The 24,818-nt window shown below is 44.4% G+C and overlaps 1 protein-coding gene across 8 annotated transcripts in view; it reads left to right on the top strand.

Moving 5' to 3' along the window:
• Positions 1-23,610, top strand: part of TULP1 (TUB like protein 1) — a 53,830-nt gene extending 30,220 nt beyond the window's left edge. For all 8 annotated transcript variants that reach the window (XM_075614085.1, XM_075614089.1, XM_075614084.1 and 5 more), the window contains 9 exons: positions 1,043-1,150; positions 1,430-1,555; positions 5,232-5,332; positions 6,882-7,052; positions 7,770-7,882; positions 15,206-15,314; positions 15,936-16,034; positions 19,269-19,440; positions 23,350-23,610. In XM_075614085.1, the coding sequence (XP_075470200.1) occupies positions 1,043-1,150; positions 1,430-1,555; positions 5,232-5,332; positions 6,882-7,052; positions 7,770-7,882; positions 15,206-15,314; positions 15,936-16,034; positions 19,269-19,440; positions 23,350-23,483 (1,133 nt within the window). In that variant the 3' untranslated portion in view covers positions 23,484-23,610. The remainder of the gene's footprint in view (positions 1-1,042; positions 1,151-1,429; positions 1,556-5,231; positions 5,333-6,881; positions 7,053-7,769; positions 7,883-15,205; positions 15,315-15,935; positions 16,035-19,268; positions 19,441-23,349) is intronic.
• Positions 23,611-24,818: the final 1,208 nt, after the last annotated feature.

The following is a 24,818-nucleotide window of genomic DNA, read 5'->3' as shown; positions in this document are numbered from 1 at the left end:
ACACACACACACATATATACACACACACACACACACATATATACACACCTATATACACACACACAGGCCGCGACCAGCACCACCACGCTCCCCCGCCCATCTCCTGCTCCACTCCCACATGAGGGGGCAGCGGGACATGAGGGGGCATCCCCCGCTCCATCACCCGGCGCGCTCTCTGACTTGGGACCGGGGGGAAGCGGGGGGGGGGAAGCGGGGACATGAGGGGGCATCCCCCGCTCCCATCACCCGCCGCGCTCTCTGACACGGGACCGGGGGGAAGCGGGGGGGGGGGGGGAACGGGGACATGAGGGGGCATCCCCCGCTCCCATCACCATAACTGCGGGCAGCAGGAGCACCGGGGAGGGGGAGGGAGGTGGAGGAAGGCACAGATAATACTTACTGTGTCCTCCATCCTCCATGGGAAAAAAAATGGCCGCTCGTTGGGGGCTGGCTCATATAGAGCCTGGCCGCGCACCCCACAAAGCCTGGGAGCGCGCGCCAATCATCTGTCAGGTAGGGGGAGTTTTGTTTTTTTTTCAGCCAGCGCGAGCAGGGAAATTTCAGCGCGAGCAGGGAAAATTTAAAAAACCAAACACGTGTGCTGCTTGGGCCAATAGTTACTCGCCCGGGGGTTAAATCCACCGCCCCGGGCGAGTAAATGTATAGGATTGTCGAACACTGTATATATATATATATATATATATATTATATATATATATATATATATATATATATATATATAATGGAAATATTACTTTATGCTCATTTGCATGTCTTAGACAGGTCTGCAACCCTGCCTTTCACCATTATCACCCAGCACACAGCGCTTCCACTGCAGCAAGGGATTCTGGGAAATGACATGCAAATGAGCACACAGTGCCACCTTTTGTCTCAAGCCCACATTACACGAACAACCCTTAAGCCAATGCATGCTGCTTTAAACACAGCTTTTAAACACAGCCTGGGATGAGATGCAAATATATATATATATATATTGCAGTGTTTCAGCGCTTTATCCTTCTTGTCTTATCTTGGCCCCCAGGAGATAAAAATGACCCAGAGACAAGAAGCACGAGTGTCAAAACCAAGAAGAAAGACACCGGAGCCATGTTCCAAATTAACGGGGGAAAGGACGAGAAAAGCAAGAAAGGTGTGTGGATCCCTCACTTATACAGGACTGACCCTTTAACTCATTAAATATGTCACTGTCATGAGGTCACTTTGCTCCTACGTGGGACTGGCCCTTTAACCCATTAAATATGTCACTATCATGAGTTCATTTTTCTTCTACGTCGGACTTAACTTTTTACCCTACAAACTGCAACTTGTAGGGTTTTGGATAATTCCACATGAGATTCAGGTCGAGAGAGACCCTTAACGTGATCATATCTTTCCCTTAAGGGGTTACTCTTCTTTTCTCTAATCCCAGGTAAGGGCGATGCTGATAAAGATTCTGATTCCAGCTCCAAACCCCTAAAACCAGCAAAGAAAAAGGGGGCCACCATGTTTCAAGCTAAAGGGGATGGGAACGGGGAGAAGAAGACGACAAAGAAAGGTATGGGGCAGAGAGCTGATCCCATCATGCGTGACTTTGGGAGGGCAAGCTGACGAGAGTTTATAGGGAGAAAAGATGTGTGAACGGGTGATCCCATTAGTTTACAGAGGGAAATGGTGTGTAAGAGATGATTGTATTTAAGTTTTATTGGTGATCATTTTTGTAAGAAGAGGATGATTTTAGAGTTTATAGGGTAACACGATGTGCAAGAAGGTGATTCTATTAAAATGTATAGGGGATAATGATTTGTGTAAGAAGGGGATCCTATTAAAGTCTATAGGGGATAATATATGTGAGCGGGTGGTCTTATTAAAGTTTATAGGGGAAACTGATGTGTAAAAAGGCAATCATATTACAAATTACTGAGATAACGATTGGCAAGAGGTTGATCCTGTTAGAGTTTTTAGCAGAATTATGAAGTATGTTATAGATTGATCCTTTTAGTGTTTTTACAGGGAAATAATGGGTATTAGTGTGATCCTATAAAAGTTTATAGGCGAATGTCTAAAATGATGTGTATGAGAGGGTGATCCTATTAAAGATTTTAGGGGGAAATGATGTGTGTAAGAGGGTGATCCTATTAAAGATTTTAGGGGGAAATGATGTGTGTAAGAGGGTGATTCTATTAAAGTTAATGTGTAATGTTTAAATGGTGGGTGTAAGAGCGTGATCCTATTAAAGTTTATAGATGATGATAATTTGTGTTAGAGGGTTATCCTATTAAAATGTATAGGGGAAATGGTTTGTTTAAGAAGGTGATCCTATTTGAGATTACAGGAGAAAATGATGTGTAAATTAGGGATAATATTAACATTTATAAGGGATAATGGTGTGTTTGAGAGGGTGATTCTATGAGAGTTTATAGATGATAATGAGGTACCGTATGTAAGAGAGTGATACTAATACGGTTTGTGTAGGGAAATGATGTATAAGAGGCTGATACTATTAGAGCTAATGGTGGAAAATATTGTGTATAAGGATGATCTAAAGTTTATATGTGATAATCTGTAAGAGGGTGATCCTATAGAGATGTACAGGGGAAACTGACATGTAAGAAGGCAATGCTATTACAGTTTATAGAGTGAAAAGATTTGTAAGGGGGTTATCCTATTTGAGTGTATAGGTGATAATGTGGTGTGTAAAAGTGTGATCCTGCAATGTTTATAGGGGGATATGGTGTGTGCAAGAGGATAATCCTATCACACACCCACCAGTTATTGGGAGAAACTGCTCTGTGTGAGAGGGAGTGGTTATATGGAGCAAGAGATTGAGTTTGAGAGCAGTAAAATTGGGCAATAGGAGGAAGTATGAGTGAGCGGTTATATTGGGCAATAGGAGGCATTATAGTAGGGAGTACATGGGGTAACAGGAGAAGTTACAAGCACATTTATATAGAGCAATAGGAGGAGTTATAGGGAGCTGTTATAAGGGGCAATAGGAGGAGTTAAAAGGAGCAGTTATATGGGGCAATAGGAGGAGTTAAAGGAAGCGGTTATATAGAGCAACAGAAGGAGTTCTAGGGAGTGGTTATATGGAATTGGTTGAGTTATAGGGAGTGGTTATATGAAGCAATAGGAGGAGTTATAAGTGAGTGGCAATATGTGGTCAAAAGGAGGAATTATAGAGTGGTTATATGTAGCAATAGGAGTTAATGGGAATAGCTATATGGAACAATTGAAGGAGTTATAGGGAATGGCTATATGGGGCAATTGAAGGAGTCATAAGTAAGTGGTTTTATGGGGCAATAGTAGGAGTTATATGGAGCGGTTATATGAGACAATAGGAGGAGTTATAGGAAGCAGTTATATGGGGTAATAGGAGGAGTTATAAGTGAGTGGTTATATGGTGGTTATATGGGGCAACAGGAGGATTTACAAGCACGTGTATGTGGAGAAATAGGAAGAGTTATAGGGAGCTGTTATATGGAGTAATAGAGGAGTTTTAGGGAGAGGTTATATAGAGCAATAGAAGGAGTTATAGGCAGCTATTATATGGAGCTACAGGTTGAGTTACAGGGAGCGTTTATATGGGGCAATCGGAGGAGGTATTGTGGGTGGTTATATGGGGCAATAGAAGGAGATATAGGGGGCGGTTATATGGGGCAATACGAGGAGTTATAGGGAGCGGTTATATGGAGCAATAGGAGGAATTATTGGGCGTGGTTACATGAAGCAATAGGAGGCGTTATAAGAAGCGGTTATATAGAGCAATAGGAGGAGTTATAGACAGCAATTATATGGAGCTATAGGAGGAGTCCAAAGTAAGTGGTTATATGGGGCAATAGGAGGATTTATAGTAGGTGGTACATGGGGCAACAAGAGGAGTTACGATAATGTTTATATTGAGCAATAGGAGGGGTTATAGGGTGCGGTTATATGTGGCAATAGGATGCGTTATAGGGATCTGCTACATAGGGAAATAGGAGGAAGTATATGGAGTGGCTATATGGGGCAATATGAGGAGTTAGAGGGAGTGGCTATGTGGGGCAATAGGAGGACTTATAAGGAGTGGTTATATAGAGCAATAATAAGTGTTATAGGGAGCAATAGGAGGAGTTATAGGGAGTGGCTTTATGGGGTATGTAAGAGGGTGATACTGTTACAGGTTATATGGGGAAATTATGTGTAAGAGGCTGATCCTATTAGAGCTTATAGGGGGAAATGATGTGTAAGAATATTATGCTATTATAGCTAATAGGGGTAAATAATGTGTAAGAGGGTGATTTTGTTCAAGCTTATGGGGGAAATTATGTGTTACGGAGTAATCCTATTAAAGTTTATAGGTGATAATCTGTAAGAGGGGATCCTATAAAAATGTACAATATAGGTGTAAGAGGGCAATCTTATTACAGTTTATAGGGTGAAAAGATTTGTAAGGGGATTATCCTATTATAGTGTATAGGAAAAATTATGTGTAAGAGGGTCATCTTAATAGAGCTTATAGGTTCACATAGTGTGTGTAACAGAGTTCTTTTTAACACATAGAGGTGATGAGGTGTGTAAAGTAGGATACTGTAATGTTTAGAGGGACACATTGTGTTTTAAATAAATAAAATAAAATAGAAGGAGGTTTAGGGAGGGGTTATATGGAACTCTAGGTAGAATTGTAGGGAACAGTTATATGAAGCAATAAGACAAATTACAGTAAGCAACACATGAGGCAACAGGAGGAGTTTCAATAGAGTTTATATGAAGCAATAGGAGGAGTTACAGGGAGTGGTTATATGGAGCAATAGGAGGAGTTATAGGGAGCGGTTATATGGAGCAATAGGAGGAGTTACAGGGAGTGGTTATATGGAGCAATAGGAGGAGTTATAGGGAGCGGTTTTATGGAGCAATAGGTGGAGTTTTGGTAAAAGGTTATATGGGGCAATAGGTGTTATAGGGAGAAACTATATGGGGCAAAACAGGAGTTATAGGGAGCAGTTACATGGAGCAACAGGAGGAGTTGTAGGGAATGGTTTTATGGGGCAAAAGGAGGAATTCTATGTAGTAGTTATATGGGGCAATGAGATGTGAGGTGCTAAAGGGAGCAGTTACATGGAGCAATAGGAAGCCCTTACATAAGGAAATAGGAGTTATAAGGAGCGACTATATGGACCATTGAGAAATTATAGGGACTAGTTTTGACGGGAAGTGGGCAGAGTTAACCACTTTAACACGCTGCCCTCCCACAGAGGCCCTAAAATCTCACAAGGAGGAGAAGAAGGCGGAGGGAGAGGCAGAGCCTGTAAAGAACACAAACAAGAAAGGGAAAAAAGGAAGGAAATCAAAGAAGGTAGGTGGATAAAGAGAAGGGTTCATTGCTTTTGATTGGTCGGAGTTGGTTGGTTCTGGCTCCTGAATGGCTTGAGTGACTTGTGATTGGTTCTGGCTCCTGATTGGTTGGAGTTTGTTTGTTCTGGCTCTTGATTGGCTGAAGTGACTGGTTTTATTGGTTCTGGTCCTTGATTGGCTGAATGTATTTGTGTATTTTCTAAACATAGAATTTGGTGGTAGATAAGAACCTCTTGGCCCACCAGGTCTGGCCATTTTCCTGTCTGCTGTAAAACCTTAGACCCTATTTGAACCTTGGATTTCTTTCATATGTAAGATAGCCTTGTGTCTATCCCAAGCATGTTTGAATTCCCTTATTGTGTTAGCCCTTACCAACTCAGTACGGAGCCTATTCCACGTATACCCCCCCCCCCCCCATTTCTGTGAAAAAGTGCTTCCTCCCATTCCTGCCACACTCCAGCTTCAGAGCATGACTTCTTGTTGTATCACTTCTCTTTCAACGAAATATGCTTCACTTCTTTACTAATTTGAAACCCTTTATGTAATTGAAAGTTGCAATCATATCCCCCATCTTCCTTTTATCCTTTAAGCTGTACATATTAATGTTCTTTAGTCTTCCATGATATTTCTTATACTGTCTAGATCATGTACCATCTAAGTAGCCCTTTTTTGCACAATCTCCAATGTATTTATGTTCTTCTGGAGATATGGTCTCCAACATTGAACACAGTACTCTGAGTGATGTCTCACCAATGATCTATCAAGTGACATTCCTACCTCACTCTTTCTGCTGCTAATGCCTCTCCCTCTGCAACCTAGCATCCTACTGGCTTTCCCCATTGCTGTGTTATATTGCTCGCCTACTTTTAATTAAGTCAGCTGAAATAATGACTCTCAGGTTAATTTTCCCTATAGTATTTGACATTATGGTGCATTAATTCTGTATTCTGCTTTTTGATTTTTGTGACCCAGGTACATTATTTTGCACTTTCTGGCACTGAATTTTAGTTCTCATATTTCTGACCATCCCCCTAATGTACCTAAATCATTAATCATTTTGTTTACTCCCATGGAGTGCGAACCCTATTGCAGATCTTTGTGTCATCTACAAAAAGACAGAGTCCCCTTCACACCATTTGTAATGTCACTAATAAAGATATTAAATAGCACTGTTCCATGTACAGAATGTGCTTAATTTACCACAACTCCCTGTAGCCTACCAATGTCTTACCCATTCAACAACCTTCTGGCTCCTGATTGGCAGAGCTGGTTTGTTCTTGCAGATTGGCTGGAATGAGCTGTAATTGGCTCTGGCTCCTAATTGTCTGGAACTGGTTCTGGTTTCTGATTGGCCGGAGTTAATTTGTGCTGGCTCCAGATTGGTTGGAGTTGGTTTGTTTGTTCTGGCTTCTGATAGGCTGAAGTTGGCTGGTCATGGCTTCTGATTAGCTGCAGTGACATAGCTTTTGGCTCCTGATTGGCTGGAGTGACATGTGATCGTTCAATTCTGGTTTCTGAATGGCACCCTACATCTTGTGTTATTTATGTAGAAGGAGGAGCGCCCGCCCTCACCCATCATTGAAGTTGACAACCTGGAGGAGTTTGTACTGCGCCCGGCTCCGCAGGGGGTGACCATCAAATGCAAAGTAACGAGGGACAAGAAGGGGATGGACAGGGGGTTGTACCCCACATATTATGTGCACCTTGATAATGACAAGAAGGTGAGGAATGCTCTGTGTCACCCTGCAAGGGAAGGGATATATACTGTATATATCCCAAATCACCCTTCTGTCTGTGTCACTGATTTTCTCTGCGGGGGAAGGGACAGGCTCCTTGTCCCATAGCTTCCCTCTGTGTTTTTCACTGTGTCACCCTGGGGTGAATGGGCCAAACTTCATATCACATAGGTCTCTTCTGTCTGTCTCTCTGTGTTATCCTGCCAGGGGTAAGACAGATTTCATGGCCCCTCTGTTTATGTCACTGTCACTGCGATTGGAAGGACAGACCTCAGGTCCCATAGCATCATTCTGTCTGTGTCACTGTGTCACCTTGCAGAGGGAGGGAAAGACTCCATGTCATGTATATCTTTGTTGTCCATGTCACTGTATCATCCACCAGCGGGAAGGGCAAATTTCATGTCCCATAACTCTCTTTTGTTGGTGCCACAGTTTCACCCTGTTGGGGAATGGACAGACTCATAGATCCCCCCTGTCTGTGTCAGCATCACCCTGTGGTGGGAGGGAGAACTCTGTGTCTCATACAGTAGCTCCCTTTTAATTTGTGTCACTCTCACTCTGTGGGACAAGGGACAGACTCCATGAGCCGTAAGTCCCTACTGTCTGTCTCTCTCTGTAGTGGGAGGAACAGACTCCATGAGCTGTAGCTCCCGTCTCTTTGTGTCACTGTCCCTGTGTCACCGTGTCCCCCTCATTCCTCAGGTATTCCTACTAGCCGGGAGGAAGCGGAAAAAAAGCAAAACATCCAATTACCTGATTTCCATCGATGCCACAGACCTGTCCCGGGGAGGAGAAAACTTCATCGGAAAGCTGAGGTCAGAGCGAGAGTCATGTGACATGGTGATGCCAATGTTGGGGTCATGTGCCACAGTAGCGCAATAGAGGGGTCACATAACAGGGGCATGTCATGCAAAGGACATGTACAGAGTGATGGCATATGATGGTCATGTGACAGGGTGATGCCATGCACGTGTCATGTGAAAAGGTGATCCATGTGTGGGTCATATGACAAGGTGACACCATGTGATCGTCATGTGACACAGTGATGCAATACATACGTCATAAGATGCGGTGATTGCCACTGCAAGCTGCCGATTACTCCAAAACCTCAACAGAAACTCTACCTTAATGCAGATATACATCATTTATATAAAATGATCTAGAAAACAGAAGAGCACACCACAAAAAAAGAGCATCCATAGTGTAGTACAGTATGTTTAAGGGAGTCTGACACAAAGACGTTTCTCAAAGTAGATTCCGTTTCAGTTAAGCACAGCACACAATTAGGGTAATTGTATAGCCTTGCCTCAGTGTGATGAGGATAAGCACCTTAGTCGAGACAAATAATCTCTCTCACTAGTATATATACTTGAAAAAGCATTAACCCTATATAATTATCACCTTTTTCTGCACATATACAGTGGTGTGAAAAAGAAAGCAAACCCTCTTTGAATTCTATGGTTTTACATATCAGGACATAATAACAATCATCTGTTCCTTAGCAGGTCTAAAAATTAGGTAAATACAACCTCAGATGAACAACAACACATGACATATTACACGGTGTCATGATTTATTTAACAAAAATAAAGCCAAAATGAAGAAGCCATTTGTGAAAAACTAAGTACACCCTTACTGCTTCCATAGGAATTAAGATGCTAAGTAGCAGACAGGTGCTGAAAATCAAATGCCATTGATTAATTGATCATCAGCAAGTGTGACCACCTCTATAAAAGCCAAAGTTTTAGCAGTTTGCTGGTCTGGAGCCTTCAGGTGTGTGTTAACACAATGCCAAGGAGGAAAGACATCAGCAATGATCTTAGAGAAGCAATTGTTGTTGCCCATCAATCTGGGAAGGGTTACAAGGCCATTTCCAAACAATTTAAAGTCCATCATTCTACAGTGAGAAAAATTATTCAAAAGTGGAAAATATTCAAGACATTCAAGGGGGTGCTAGACACCAAATGATGGGAGGTAACAGCATTCTTCACCTTCCTTCAGTTGGGGCGCCGGCTCTGCGTGACCACTAAGGAATATCTTCTGCATGAAGGTCACAAAGTGATTCTTGGTCTCCGGCTTCCTTTGTAGATTGCGGTGGAGCGAAGTGAGCCTAGAGATGACATATTCTCTGTTGTTTGGGAGGCGTCTTCTAGGTGAACGGAATGGTAGCGGGGCCACCCAACTGCCCGATCTATCTTTGAAGAGCTCCTAATCCATTAATCTCAGGAATTCTCTATCTTCCATCGATGGTGCTGCTTGTTATCGTCCCTCGTTGTCTGGAACGCTGTGCACCCTAGGTCATCGGTACATTTTTCGGACACAAGAGCGTTTCCATGTATTTTGGTGATATGCCTTTGTGTGTCTTTGTTAATCACCTTCAGGAGGATGTTTTCTTCCTTTAGTGAAGTCGACTTATCATCCTTTGTTGTCTGGACCACTGAGCATCCTAGGCCATTGTCACATTCCCCTGATGCGAAGGCGTTTTTGTTGTTCTCAGGGGTATGACCTTGTCTCTTCTCCTCGCTAGGCCTTCCTGACACTTGGATATGGCCAAGACATGGTTTGGAGAGGGATGTGTGTCCAGGTTTCGTTACCACTGTTCTGCGGGCGTCAACATAGTCTGGTTTGTGCCCTTTGCCAATGCACACGTTGCCCACTATCACCCATCCTAAGTCAAGTCTTTGAGCAAACGGGGCGTTGTGGGGTCCGTTACACTGTTCGCGTACTTTGTGCACCCTCAGGATGTCCCTTCCGAGCAGCAGCAAGATCTTGGCGCCTTGCTCTATCGGCGGGATGCGGTCGGCTATTCCCCTGAGGTGTGGGTGATGGCGTGCCACATCTGGTGTGGAAATCTCGTTCCTGTTTGCCACCATGTGATTACACTCTATGAGTGTAGGGAGAGCCATTTTTACTCTGTCGTCCACTGAACATATGGTGTAGCCATCTGCTCTCCTCCCTGTTGTCTCAGTTAGTCCTGCGCAGGTTCTGAGTGTGTAGGGTGAGGCATTGTCTTGTGCGTTGAACAAGCTGAAGAATTCCGTCTTTGCCAATGATTTGTTGCTTTGATCATCGATGATTGCGTACATCCTGATAGCCCTCTCAGGTTGTCCCTGGGGGTGTACTGCGACAAGGCATGTTTTGGAGCAGGACCTTTTGTCACATCCTTCTCCGCAGACCTTGGTATACTGGGACGTGACAGATGTTGGCTCTTCCTTTCCTTCCTCCCTGCCATGCTTTGCCATGGAGGAAGGGTTGTTGAGTTGTTGTGAAGTGTCAGCGCCTCTGGATGTAGCGATGTTATGTGCTTGTCACTGTTGCACACTGCACATTTGATGGCTTCTTTACAGTTTTTGGCTCGGTGGGTTGTGGAAGCGCAGCACTTGAAGCAAACTCCAAACTCTCTATGTAAATTATTTCGTTCTTCTATGGACTTCATCCTCAACCCAAAGCACTTATTAAGTGGGTGTGGCTTCTTGTGTATGGGGCATTCCCTGTTTGGGTCCCCTGTCTCCCTGCTTGGAACGGTAGAATGATTGGGACGTGTAGATGTTTCAGGAGACACGGTCTGTGGACCGCGATAGGCGTTCTGGTGCTGCCGTATCTTGTCACCCATTGTCACCCTGGTCCTCCATTCTTTAAGCTGCTCGCGCTGGGTGCAGTTGATGTGCCTAGGTAGAAGCTAGGATCGTTTCTTGTTCTTGATGCTTCGCGAATGAAGCTCAAGAAGAATGAGAAGGGAGGGAAGGCGACTTGCTTTTCCCTTTTGTAATTGGAGCCTTGTGAAGTCCATCTTTCTTTGAGGTTGTAACGTAGCTTATCCAAGATGGATCTCACTCCACGAGCAGAGTCTAGGACGTTGAGACTTGTTAGGGATTGGTCTGTTCTTGCAGACTCCAGCTCCTGCAGCAGATCCCCAAGTTGTCGTAACTTCGAGTAGTCTTTGGCTGTTATTCTGGGAAAGTTGTCGACCCTCTTGAAGAGTGCGTCCTCGACTGCTTCAGGGTTACCACAGCACTCCTCTATCCTTTCCCATACTAAGTCAAGACCTACTTGGGGGTGGTTCACGTTCGCTGCCCTGAGCCTCTTCGCATGTTCTACGGATTCTTTTCCCAGCCATTTGGTTAGTAGGCTGAGTTCTTCCCTTGCGGAGAAGCCCAGACTCTTGATAGCACCCTTGAATGTGAACTTCCATATTCGGTAATTCTCAGGACGGTCGTCGAAGTTGGTAAGTCCTATTTGCACCATGTCACGCCGGATCATGTACTTGCCCATGTCTGTCAGGCCTGATGCATCGGTGTGTTGGTCGCGTTCTTATATGGTTGCCGGGAGGCGCCCTGCGGTCGCCTCTTCCTTGGCGTGGCCGTGTGGTGACTGCTGGTTAGTGTGAGGAGCTGTGTTTCTCCGCGTGGGCATACCTGGATTGTGAGCCTGTTGTAGTGCATCCGTATGCATGCTGGTGTTTTGATCACTGTTGCGGCTGTGGCTATCCCAGGTAGCGTGTACCCTTGAAGGAACATCATCTTCTCCACATGGACCGAGCAAGTCCTCGGCATCTGTGATGTCGCCCTCAGCGTGTTGAGATGGCGCACTGATGTTTACGCTGAAGAGGCTCCTCACGTAGTCTTCAGTGCATTGGGTTGGATCTTCTGAGGCTATCCGTCTGTACGGTTTCTCCCGGCCGTCCTGTCTCATGGCTGCTTCTAAGATTTCGGCTTGGGCTGCAGCGGCGGCAGCGTCCTCTTCCTTGCTTAGGGCTTCTAAATCCGCGTCCAATACGGCCTTCCTACGTGCAGTGGCGGTTGCAGTGGCTGCAGCGGCGGCAGCATTGGCGGCGGCAGTAGCGACAGCGGCGGCTGCATTGGCTACGGCTGTCTGCTCCTCCTCTTCTATGTGCGCTCTCTCTGCCCTTATGGCTGCCTCTTTTCTACCATATTCGGTCCTAGCGCGTGCGGCCTCTGCGGTGGCTCGCGCCTTGGTGGCGTTTGCGCTTGCGCTAGAGACATTGGATTGCGCTGATTTTGCTGACCTTGATGAGTGCCTGGATGTGCCGGAGCGCTGCGCTGCGGTCTCCAGTGCCAGGTCCTTTCTCCTACTCTCAGCTTCTGCGATAGCGGTCCGCACACGGCTGTCACGTGTCAGGTCAATGTTACTCTGTAAGTCTCTTTCTTGCAGGCTTTCGCCGGTGTTGGCTCTGGTCAACTAAGTGATGTATGTCTCTGACAGCTCTTGGTAACACGAGTGGTTAGACCTTATTTGAATTATTGCCTGCTCAAGCTGCTGTACATAATTGCCAATGCTAGCGACATTGCATATTTCAAGTGCAGTTTTTTTCCAGGCCTTTTCTAACTTGGCGCGGTGCGCGTCAATGTCAGCCTCATATTTTTCGCTGGCCTTTTGTGTCAGTGTGACTGTCCGCTTAGGTCTTGCGCCTTCCTGCGCCTGTTGCAGTTGTGCAGCGGTCTCAGTGTCTGAGTGGTCACTCTCCTGCGTGATGTCTGGTGAGGGTCTGAGTTCTGCCATGCTGCTGGTGTATACAGGCCTTTAGCCAGTGTGTGTGGCGTGCGGTCTTTTAAATGCGTCAGCAATGGACGACTATCTCAGATGGTTGGTGTCCTGCAGCGGTCAGCGTAGCGGTAGCTGTACTTACAGGTGTCTGTGGCTTCTGACCCATGTCCTGGCTTGTGTCCGGTGGCGTGGCCCTTGATGACCTCAGCAGTGGGGACGTGCGCAGGGGTGGGTGTGATGTTATTACCTCACCATGTAGCCGTGCAGCGGGAGGACTCAGGCAGAATAGGGCAGTGAAAGTTCTGTGTGAGATGCACTACAGTATCTGTATGCAGTGCTGCTGCCTTCTATACAGTTGCTGTTTAAAACTGCTGTTTATTTTTGCTGTGCTCTGTTTAAGCTGTGTAAAGCTGCTTGCTTGTGCAGTACCTGATTTCCCTGGAAGCTGTGTCCTGCAGCTTGTCTGGCATATGGGCTGTGTAAGTAGCAGCTTCTGTGTGCTGACCCCAAAGCACATGGTCTCCGTTTTTACTATTCTGGAACCAGTGTCACACGTAGTATGTGAATGAGGCCAGATAGCATAACTCTTCCTCTTTTGAAAGCACACCAAGTCCTGTTATATTTTCTTAACTTTATTGGGAAAGCATCAGACATATAAAGGCACTTGTAGCTGGTATGGTGTGGTGAGAGAGTGCTTCTCTAGGGTGAAGGTCCTTTGTAGTTAGAGGAAGGTAAAAACGGAATGGCCTTGCCAGTGAGTAGATAACATAAGAGGTACTCACCCAGCCTTAGGATAGAAAGGAAGTGAGGGGTGCATGGGAAACAGGAATAGTCTCAGGACTAAACTAACTTGTCACCAAAGACAGTGGGGGTGGATTGACCCATTCTCAGCTAGGAGAATTGGGAGGTTGCTAGGGCAACCAGCTACAGGCTGTGTGGAGAAGGAACATGTTACAAAATGTATCAATTACACAGACACTGTGTGTTTTCAGGGCAGAGAAGCATGCAACTGAAATATAGAAAGCTAGCAGGCAGAGCTGCAAGGGGTGGGGGAACAGAAATTAATAATCCTGTTCCAGGACAATAAGTAACCGTATCTGTGTATGTTTCATCATGCCATGTCGGGTAATATCTATGCCAAAATCCATTGATATGTTGAAAACAAAAATTATATACACCGTTGTGTGCAAATTTTTTATTGGTATATATTATGAAAATGAACAGATAGAAGGGACCTCGCTCCAACTAAAAGTTTGATTTGTAAATAGTGATTTAATGCGGTGTGCTACCAAGGAAATAGATATACTGTTCAAAAAGAGCTGATGGATCGTGCCAAGAGGACACGGTCCGCACAAAAAAATCCCTTTGGCGGTGCACAACAGACCAATTGTTATTATTCTTTTTATTATTATTATTATTATTATTATTATTACTATTAAGCGTACATTAACATTATAGGAAAAAATAATTAGAATGCCACCTCTAACATTAGATTACATGATGGTACAAGAAAGATAAGGATCAGCAAGGTAGTGCACAGGGAGACACCATTTCACCAAAGTGTTGCAAAGCAACACTTTAACAATTGTTCAAGTTGAATTGGGAAGGGAACGGAATTCGAATTAACAGTGAAACCTTGAGTCACCTATGATTTGCAGATAACCTAATTTTTAGCATTAGTCTAGAAGACATTTAGCAATAAATCAGAGAACTCGCTGAAGCACGTAAGAAAGTGGCCTCCATATGAATCTCAGCAAGACCAAAAGGATATGTTCAACAAAGGTGTTGACTGTGGAAAAAATATAGATAAAGGCAATAGAACTCGAAGTAGACAGGAGCAACATTTTGATGCAAATTACATCATTTTCATCTTGTGTCTCTTTGCATCAATGTATCAAGGTTTATGCTCCAAGTCTTGTTCCATTTGTGTCACCTTGTGATTTGGGGAACGAACATAAGAGGGTTAAGGGAGGAGTTACATGACAGAAAAATATATAATTAGATGTATCAAACTCTGAATCTCTGTGTGTCACTTTTCCATCTTGCATTTGCGTAAAAAAAACAAATCCCTGCCAGGTCTGAGGTGGTGTAAACTTTTCTGGACAACAATTTGCGTCAAATGTAAGAAATACGTTCTTACTGTACATTTGACACAAACGCAAGAAGAAAATGGAGCAATTTGTGAAAACAAACTTCTAACACTCCCCACACATGTAAGCTGACACAGAGCAAAACTTGGAGCAAACACCTTGATACAGTACATGGACACAAAAAGACGTAAGATGGAAATCACGCAATTCGTGTCAATTGTTCTCTAAATGTTCTGAAATAATATTATATATAGAGGTAGATAGATAGATAGATAGATAGATAGATAGATAGATAGATAGATAGATAGATAGATAGATAGATAGATAGATAGATAGATAGATAGATAGTCAGAGATGTCAACCTCCAAAGACCAAAATCAGTTAGATTTGGGGGTTCTGACTCACAAATGTACATTTTACTGGAAAAGTGATACTGACTCCAAACCTGTGAGACTCAGTGAGAGTTGACGGGTCTGATATGCTAGTATGTGTGTAGATGTGTATATCTATAGCTCTCTTATATAGCTCTCCATTTTATTTCAGATCCAATCTGATGGGGACAAAATTCACCGTATTTGATAATGGTGCTAATCCTGACAAAGCCAATTCTGACTGGTCTAATGTACGGCAGGAGCTGGCGGCCATTGTGTATGTAAGTGACAGAAATAAGTTACAGGGGGAGAGAAAAGGCACCATCACAAGCACGTGTTCCAGCCATGTTTTATAACATATCGTACATTTTCAACATGGTCGCCGCCTTTGCAATAACGGTCACCGTGGCAACCATAATAGTTAGGATTTTAGCCCCAGGCTACTGATTTTACAGTCTCTCTGGCTGTGTGTGTACCTGTGTGGGGAAAGGGGGAAACACGATCATGTGTTCCAGACGTGTTTATAACGTGTCAAACATTTCCTTTTGTTCAAGATACTGCTTTAGTGGTAATAATAGAAAGGCTTTGAGGCCTTAATACGATATTAAAATCTCTCTATGTCCCCCCACACTTTGCTGATATGTGTGTCCCTGCCACATGCTCCCAGCCCACCCTGCTTTATAACACATATTAAACATTTCCAAGATGGCCACACTTGTGCTCAATATCCTGCATCATTGGTTACCATGGCCACCTTAGTAGTATGGCCTTGAGGACTGGGACAAGGATTTAGGCTAGCGCACCCTACCACAGATGGTGTGAGTCGACACTAAAAGATGGCAGCCATATATCTGGGGGTCCGCAGTGCACTCCAGTTGACACCCACCTCCTTTTTCTTGCAGGAGACTAACGTGTTGGGATTTAAAGGGCCCCGGAAGATGACTGTTCTGATCTCGGGGATGGACGAAGACTGCGAGAGGGTTGCAATCCGTCCCCGGAATGTGAGCTGAGGGGGGACACATCCCCGGGGGAGAGAGGACAGTTAACAATATTAACACTTAACATGAGCATTAATGGGTCAAATCTTATTTGTTAAAAGGGTCAGACCCACATAGCCACATAGGATCAAACTGACCTAATGAGAGTGACATGTTTAAGGGGTTAAAGAGTCAGTCTCACTGCCATCATATCGCTATGTCTATATAATCAGTAGGTTGAGGTATATAAGGAAAAGTTACATAGTTACATAGTAGATGAGGTTGAAAAAAGACATGCGTCCATCAAGTTCAACCTATGCTAAATTTAGACAACAGATACTTTATCCTACATCTATACTTACTTATTGATCCAGAGGAAAGCAAACAAAAAACCCCAGTGACATATCATCCAATGATATCTCATAAGGGGAAAAATTAATTCCTTCCTGACTTCCAGAATTGGCGATCAGATTACTCCCTGGATCAACATCCTTCCCATGTTTACCTATTTGGTATATCCCTGTATACCTTTCCTTTCTAATAAGATGTCCAACCTTTTTTTGAACAAATCTATTGTATCTGCCATCACAGTCTCCATGGGTAATAAATTCCACATTTTAACTGCCCTTACTGTAAAGAACCATTTCCTTTGTTGCTGGTGAAATCTCTTTTCCTCCAACCTTAAGGGATGACCCCGAGTCCTTTGTACTGCCCTTGGGATGAATAGTTCTTTTGAAAGCTCCTTGTACTGTCCCCGAATATATTTGTATATAGTTATCATATCCCCTCTTAGACGCATATTTTCTAATGTAAATAAATCTAATTAGCTAACCTGTCCTCATAAATTAGATTGTCCATCCCCTTTATTAATTTGGTGGCTCTTCTCTGCACTCTCTCTAGTTCCATAATGTCTTTTCTAAGGAGTGGTGCCCAGAATTGTACTCCATAGTCAAGGTGTGGTCTTACGAATGCTTTGTAAAGGGGCATAATTATGTTTACTTCCCTTCCATACATTGCCCGTTTAATGCAAGATAAGATCTTGTTTGACTTTGCAGCTACTGCATGACTTTGGACACTATTGCTAAGCCTGCTGTCTACCAGCACTCCTAAATCCTTCTCCATCAAGGATTCCCCCAATTTATCCCCATTTAATTTGTAAGTCGCCTGTTTATTCTTGCTTCCCAAATGCATAACCTTACATTTATCTGTATTAAACCTCATCTGTCATTTATCTGTCCAAGTTTCCAGTCTCTCCAAGTCCTTCTGGAGTGAAATTACATCCTGCCCTGATTCTACTACCTTACACAATTTAATGTCATCAGCAAAGATGGAGAGTTTGCGCTCAATGCCAACCTCAAGGTCATTAATAAACAAATTAAAAAGCAGGGGTCCCAGTACCAATCCCCGAGGTGCTCCACTCACGACCCTAACCCAACCTGAAAAAGTTCCATTTATGACAACCCTCAGTTGTCTGTCCTTCAACTAGTTTTCAATCCAAGTGCATATATTTTTACAGAGTCCAATTTGCTTTATTTTGTACACCAACCTCTTGTGTGGAACCGTATCAAAAGCCTTTGCAAAATCTAAGTAGACCACATCAACTGCATTGCCTTAGTCTAAATTCCTACTAACCTCCTCAAAGAAACAAATAAGGTTAGTCTGGCATGATCTATCCTTCATAAATCCATGCTGACTAATAATTTTGTTTTCCATTAGGTATTCCTGAATATTATCCCGTATTAAACATTCAAGTAGTTTCCCCACTATTGACATCAGGCTTACAGGTCTGTAATTCCCTGGTTGTGATCTAGCTCCCTTTTTAAATAAAGGCACCACATCTGCTTAACGCCAATCTTGTGGTACTGAGCTTGTGGAAATTGAGTTTTGAATATTAAATGTAATGGTTTGGGCTATTACTGAACTTAACTCCTTGAGAACTCTTGGATGTATACCATCGGGGACAGGTGCCTTATTTACTTACATTTTTTCAAGCCGCCTATGAACTTCTTCTACAGCTACAACAACAGAAACAGATAAAAGACTTTCTTGTTGGACTGGTGTGTGTGTGTGTGTGTGTGTATATATTTTTTTTTTTATATATATATATGTTTTGGGGTGGTAACCAGCGTAGGTAGCCACTCAGTTAGAAAGGGCTGGAGTAAAGGTTTAGTTATTCTCCAAAGTGGAGTAGGCCTTTATTTTGTTTCTTTTTGTATATTTTGCCTTGTTAAAGGAACAGGCGCAATAAAGTCGGGATTTAATTTCACCCTAATCGGTCTCCATTAAATATACCTTTGCACACATCTCTTACAGTCCTATGTTTCTTCTCTCTTGCTAATTTGATTGTCCTTTTGCAATTTTTGTTACATTCCTTATAATTCTGGTACGATGCATCCGTCCCGTCTGACTTAAAGAATCTAAACGCCTGCCTCTTCTTGTCCATTTCCTCTCCTACCTGTTTATTTAGCCACATTGGTTTTTACCTATTTCTTTTATACTTATTACCCAAGGGTATACACTGATAAGTGTGCTTTTCTAACAATGTTTTAAACACTGCCCATTTATCTACTACATTTTCCCAGCAAAACCATCATCCCAGTGTATTACTTGTAGATTAGTCCTCAGTTTACTAAAATCTGCCTTTCTAAAGATTAAGGTCTTTGTTGAACCCAAGTAATCTGTTTTTTGATAATTTATTTCAAATGAGACCATGTTATGATCACTGTTACCCAAATGTTCCAGGACTTGAATATTTGCTATTACTTCTACATTGTTTGATATTACCAAATCCAGTATAGTCCCTATCCTGGTTGGTTCCTCAATAATTTGGGTCATATAATTGTCTTTAAGCACCCCCAAAAACCTGTTTCCTTTTGTTGTAATGCTAATCTCATTGCCCCAGTCTATGTCTGGATAATTAAAATCACCCATTATTCAAACATGACCTTGTTTTGATACCTTCTCCATTTGCAAAACTGTTTTAGCTTCCTCAAACTCACAGATATTTGGTGGTTTACAGCATATTCCTACAAATAGGAGGAGTTATGTAATGAGCGAGCGTGATTATGTAATGAGTGGGCAGGCTATGTTGAATGACATTTGCTCATCACACATTGACGTCAATTTAGGGAACATTGATCAAGGAGAAAGTCAGTTTTCAGGGAACCTCCTCCCGCCATTATTGGGGGGTTGGGGATGAGGGTGCAGTTGTCTCGTTAAACCCCTAACGCCTCTCCCCTATATGTCCCCACCCCTCAGGACAATGATGGGATCCTCCCACGATGGCAGAATAAGAACATGGAGAATCTGATTGAACTTCACAACAAGAGTCCCGTGTGGAACGATGACACACAGTCCTATGTGCTGAACTTCCACGGGCGCGTCACACACCCCTCCGTCAAGAACTTCCAGATCGTGCATTCAGATGACCGTAAGTAGCAGGGAGGGGGCGAGCACGGGCGCTTACAGGGCCCCTAGTGCTGCGCATCTCGCGTAGCGCGTGTTCCCAGAAGTTAATAGTGTCGCGCCGCACTGTATGTGAATCCCATGACTGATGATGCGTCGTATCACATCAGAAGGGAGGCACTGCTGACCCTATTAACTTATAGGAATCCCATAATTGAAGATGGCGTCATCACATCAGAGTGAGTCTGACCCTATTAATCCATTGATGGGATTCTTATAAATTAATAGGGTAATCCATGCTTCCCTGTGAAGGGATAAGATGGTATCTCATCCACATGTTCCATTAGATTCCCTTATATAGACAGAGGAAGGTAACACTGACCCTGTAAGGTTAAATAAATCCGATTGACGCTCTATTCTTACATACATTAATAGGGTCAGTTTCACCTCTGTGATAAGAGGGGGGGTTGTCATTAATCATGGGATTCCTACATGTCAGCCGACAGATTTCCTGGGGCCCTGGATTAGAGTTTCAACTGGGCCCCCACCCCATGTTGGCGGCCTAGCGACCCCCCCCCCCCCTTTCACACCTGTATTTCTCTCCCCCCTCTCTCTCACTCTTCCCCCTTCTCTTCCTCACTCACTCTCCCCCACACCCCTCTCTCTCTTTCTCCCTCCCTCATTTACAGTTAGTGTAGCGTTGCCAGGTGGCTTCAACAAAAATACTGGACACAATAGTGATTGGTGCGACGCGCTCGAGAGACACACACACCCCCTCTCACCTCCACATGCTGTTTTCTCCTCTCTTTGGCATCACCCCCAGGCTCCTGACACCTCCTCCTGATTGGCTGCTGAATGGAGGAAGCTGTCCATAGCAAAAGCCATGCTCTCTCTCTGCTCAGGGAAGGCCCCCAAAGCCAGTCAGGTCACTATGTCCAGAGAAGGAATACTGGACACATACATGTCCAGTATTACCTCTATTTGATTACTGGACAGTGTCCAAATACAGGACAATCCAGTTAAATAATCAACACCTGGCAAACCTACTTACACCCCCTCTCTCCTCTCATTTTCCTCCTCCGCTATCACTCAATTAGCCCCTCATTCAATCCCCCCTCCTCACACTCATTCCCCCTCCCCCACACACACAGACACACAATTCCCCCCATTACCCATACAATTTCCCCCCCCCCACACAATGCCCACAAACCCCCCCACAATAATTACCCCCTCCCCCACAAAACACACACACTACCCCCCCAATACAAAACAACACTACCTCCAGTGCAAAACACCACTATCCCCACCCAATACAAAACAACACTACCCCCCAAACACAAAATACAACTACTCCCCCAAATACAAACACCACTACCCCCCAAAATACGTACATCACTACCCCCACCTAATAAAGACATCACTATCACACACAAAAACAAATACTATCCCCCACTTACCTCTGGCTGCCCCCACCGAGCCCCGGCTCTGCCCTGTCTGCCTCTTCCCTCTCTTTCCCGCTGTCGTGTGCTGGAAGCTGGACCCATCAGGCCTGGCGTGAGAGAGAGACCCGGAGTAGGAAGAGGCAGGCAGCAGCTGGGGAGATGGGGTGTCGAGCCCAACTAGCGGCGCCCGCCGGGCCCCCTGCACCCACCAAGCCCGAGATACTTGTCCTGGCTCTCCCTCCATGTTGACGGCCCTGGATTCCTATAAGTTGCCGCTGACCCTATTAACTTATAGGAATCCCATGGTTCATGACATCCTCTTATCCATCAGAAGGGGGGGGGGGGGGACATTGTACCTGTTAATGTATGTCTTAATAGGGTGTCAACAGAGTTCCTATAAGTTAATAGATCCAAGGTTACCTCCCTCTCGTGGGATAAAAGGGCATCATTAATCGTGGGGTTCCTAAAAGGTGACATTGACCCTGTTACCTTAACGAAATCTGTGCGTGCAACGCCCTCTTATCCCATCAGAGCGAGGCACCTCTGACCCTATTAAGTTATAGGAATCCTGTTCACACACTATTATCACATAAATGAATATGGTCAGTGATGCTTCTGATGGGATAAGAAGGTGTCCTATGCTGGTGATTCCTAAAAGTTAATAGGTCATCGGCACTCTATAGGAATCCCATGATTAATGAAGCTCTCTAATCACAGAGGGAGGAACCATTGATCCTATTAACCTATAGGAATCCCATGCATGAAGCTTATGATTTCACAATGACCAAGTCCCTATAGCCCCAGTCTCTAGAAATGCTCTTGTATTTACCCTAATCCCAAGCTTTACCATCAAACCCTCCAGGGGTTTCCAACCCCAGAGATACATCCACAATCATTTTCTAAGGGGCCTCTTAAATATGGACGGTATAGGAATCCCAGAATAAAGTGCCCTATAGCTCAGCAGCAGCGTCCTGACTTCATTTAGGAGCCACAAACAAGAGCAGCGCATATGGAACATTCTATGGGTTTTGGGGTTGGGACCTGTGGGATTTGCTGCTGAATCTGAAAAACATATTAAACATCTTATACTGTGAGAAAGAGGTTAAACACGATAGGAAGGGGTTACAAGTCGTTCACTATATGGCACATCTTATATACTGTAAGTTTCTGAGTGTGAATTGGGTTTTCAGGAGCTGTCAGTGATTAGGATCTCAAACCTGTTTATCCAGAGTTACAAGATGAAAGGGGGAGGGGGCGATTGGGTTTGGGGGAAGGACGGAGGTAGTAGGCAGAGGAGAGACAGAGTCCCTCCCAAGTACTGCCACCACCCTACTAACGTAGAGACTGGGGCTAAAAAGAAGCACAGGGGATTTCTATATCCACTGGGTCTATAAGGGGAGTAAAGGGGGTTTCTATGGGAACTAGTGATATGAGTTATGAGGGGCACACATGGGATTCCTAGAGGTGTCAGAGCTATAGGGGGACCAAAGTAGATTTCTATAGGGACTGGGTATATAGGGGAAGTAAAGAGGATGTCTATGGAGACCTAGGACTATAGGGGGAGTCATGGGATTTTTATATGGATTTGGCTATAGGGGAAGCAACAGAGATTTCTGTATGGACTGGGGCTATAGGGGAAGTAAAGTGAATTTCTATGGGGACTTTGGGGTGTAGGGGAATTAAAGGGCACTGGATTCCTATTTTAATATGTTAATACGTTCAGTGGCATTTTCTCTGATACTGGATGGTGTATTATGTACTGGACTCCTATAGGTTTATATGATTAGTGACGTTTTCTCTTAATGGATAACAGGGCATCTTTCACAGGGGATTCCTATATGTTTAACGAGACACTAGCACTTTCGCTTATAGGATGAGAGGGTGCCTCACCTAGGGGCGATTCCTATACATTTTTAGGGTCAGTGGCACTTTCTCTTATAGGATAACAGGGTGCCTCACACAGAGTTCTTACAGGTGTATAGAGTAGGTGGCATTTTGTCTTTTAAGATAACAGGGTACCTCACAGTGGCACTTCTCTTATTGGATAAGAGGGCGTCTCACACAGAGGGTTGCTATTAGTTTATAGGATCAGTAGTACTTTATCTTAAAGGATAGAAGGTGCTTTAAACAGGGGTTTTTTTTAAAATAGGTTTATAAGGTCAGTGGCATGATCTTTTATGGGATAACAGGACACCTCACACAGTGGGTACCAAAAACATTATAAGGTCAGTGGCACTAGAATAACAGCACAGCTTACCTAAGAGGTTTAAGTTTATAGGGCCATTAGCACTTTTTCTTATAACAATGCGGATTACAAAGGGAGTTCCTATAACTTTGTAGGGTCAGCGACTCCCTATGATGGGATAAAGTGTCTTACACATAGGATAACTATAGGCTATAGGGTCAGTGGCACTTTCTCTTGTTGGTTAGATGGCGTCTAAATCCCAGGGCTCCTTTAGAGAATTTCTAACCTCTGTGGTCCTATTTTGCAGTTGATTACATCATTATGCAGTTTGGCCGTGTCGCTGATGATGCGTTCACCATGGATTATAAATACCCTATGTGCGCAGTACAAGCTTTCGCTATCGCTCTCTCCAGCTTTGATGGGAAACTGGCGTGTGAATAACAGGATGGAAAACCCAGCCCCCAAATCTCTCGGACCTTTTGGGACCTGCGCATAGCGCAGGCAAGAAGAAAATCCATGATCCTAATAAAAATCTAATTATTCGCCCCATAAAAAGTGTCTTATTTATTTGCTACTTTTGTAATGGTTTTGTTTGTACGGTTAAAGGGTCAGTCCCATGCAGGAGCACAGTGACTTATTTAAAGAGTTTAAGGGTCTGTCCCAAGTATCCCATTCCAAGTAGGAGCAAAGTTACTTAAGTACAGTGCCATGTTTAATAGGAGTTTATGAAAACTGATAGAGAAGGTGGGGATGTGATGGAAACCAGGCAGAGGGGGGTAAGAAAGAAAGGAGGGAGAGAGGGGCGATAGAGATTTAGAGAATGGAGCTAAAAGGGTATGAGAGAGAATGGAGGGAGAAAGAAGGGCATGTTCTGACAGAAAGGAGAGGGAGGGGGTGTGAGAGGAAGGAGGGGGTGAGAGAGGAGGGAGAGAGGGATGTTCGAGTGAAGAGAGAGTAGAGACAGGGCAAGGAGGTGTATGGGAGAAGGGGGTGAGCGAATAAGGAAGAGGGAGAAAAAAAATCAGAGACAACATTTATTAAGAAAGTAAAAGAGAAGGGAAGAAGAGCAGAGAAGTGAAATAGGAAGTGGAAGAGAATGACAGAAAAAGAAGGGATGTGGGAGAGAAAGGGAGGTTGTAGGGGAGGGCATTCCCATAGAGGGGGAGGGGGAGAGAAGTGAAGACATTCCCATGGAGGGGGATTAGGGAGAAGATCCATAAAGGGGTAGAGGAAGAGGAGTAAGAGAAGAGGGAAGTCCTATGGCTGGAGGGGAGGGGAGATGACCTGGTGTGTAGGGAAGGGGGAGTGTATAGCTGGAGGGGGTGGGCAGTTTACATGGGGGTGAGATGGAAAGGGAGTAGCTACATGGAGAGAGGGGAGGACAAGATACAGAGAGGTTGGGGAGAGAGGAGGGCAGGGGAGAGAGGGTAAAAAAGGGGGGGGCATGAGAGTGTGAAAAAGGGGTAGGGCAGGAGACAGAAAAAGGGGGAGGGCAGGAGAGACAGCTAGAGAGGATGGAAGAGGAGAAGGTGGGAGTGAGTGTGGAGAAGGGGAGGAGAGAGAGGAGAAGGTGGGAGTGAGTGTGGAGAAGGGGAGGAGAGAGAGGAGAAGGTGGGAGTGAGTGTGGAGAAGGGGAGGAGAGAGAGGAGAAGGTGGGAGTGAGTGTGGAGAAGGGGAGGAGAGAGGAGAAGGGGGAGGTAGGAGAGACAGGGTGGAGAAAGGGAAGGGCAGGAGAGGGGGTGGAGAAGGGGAAGAACAGGCAAAAGAGAAGGTGGG

Source organism: Ascaphus truei, chromosome 9 (assembly GCF_040206685.1).
Source record: "Ascaphus truei isolate aAscTru1 chromosome 9, aAscTru1.hap1, whole genome shotgun sequence".
NCBI lineage: Eukaryota > Metazoa > Chordata > Amphibia > Anura > Ascaphidae > Ascaphus > Ascaphus truei.
Note: the sequence above shows the minus strand (reverse complement) of the source record. Positions and strands in the feature narration are given on the sequence as shown.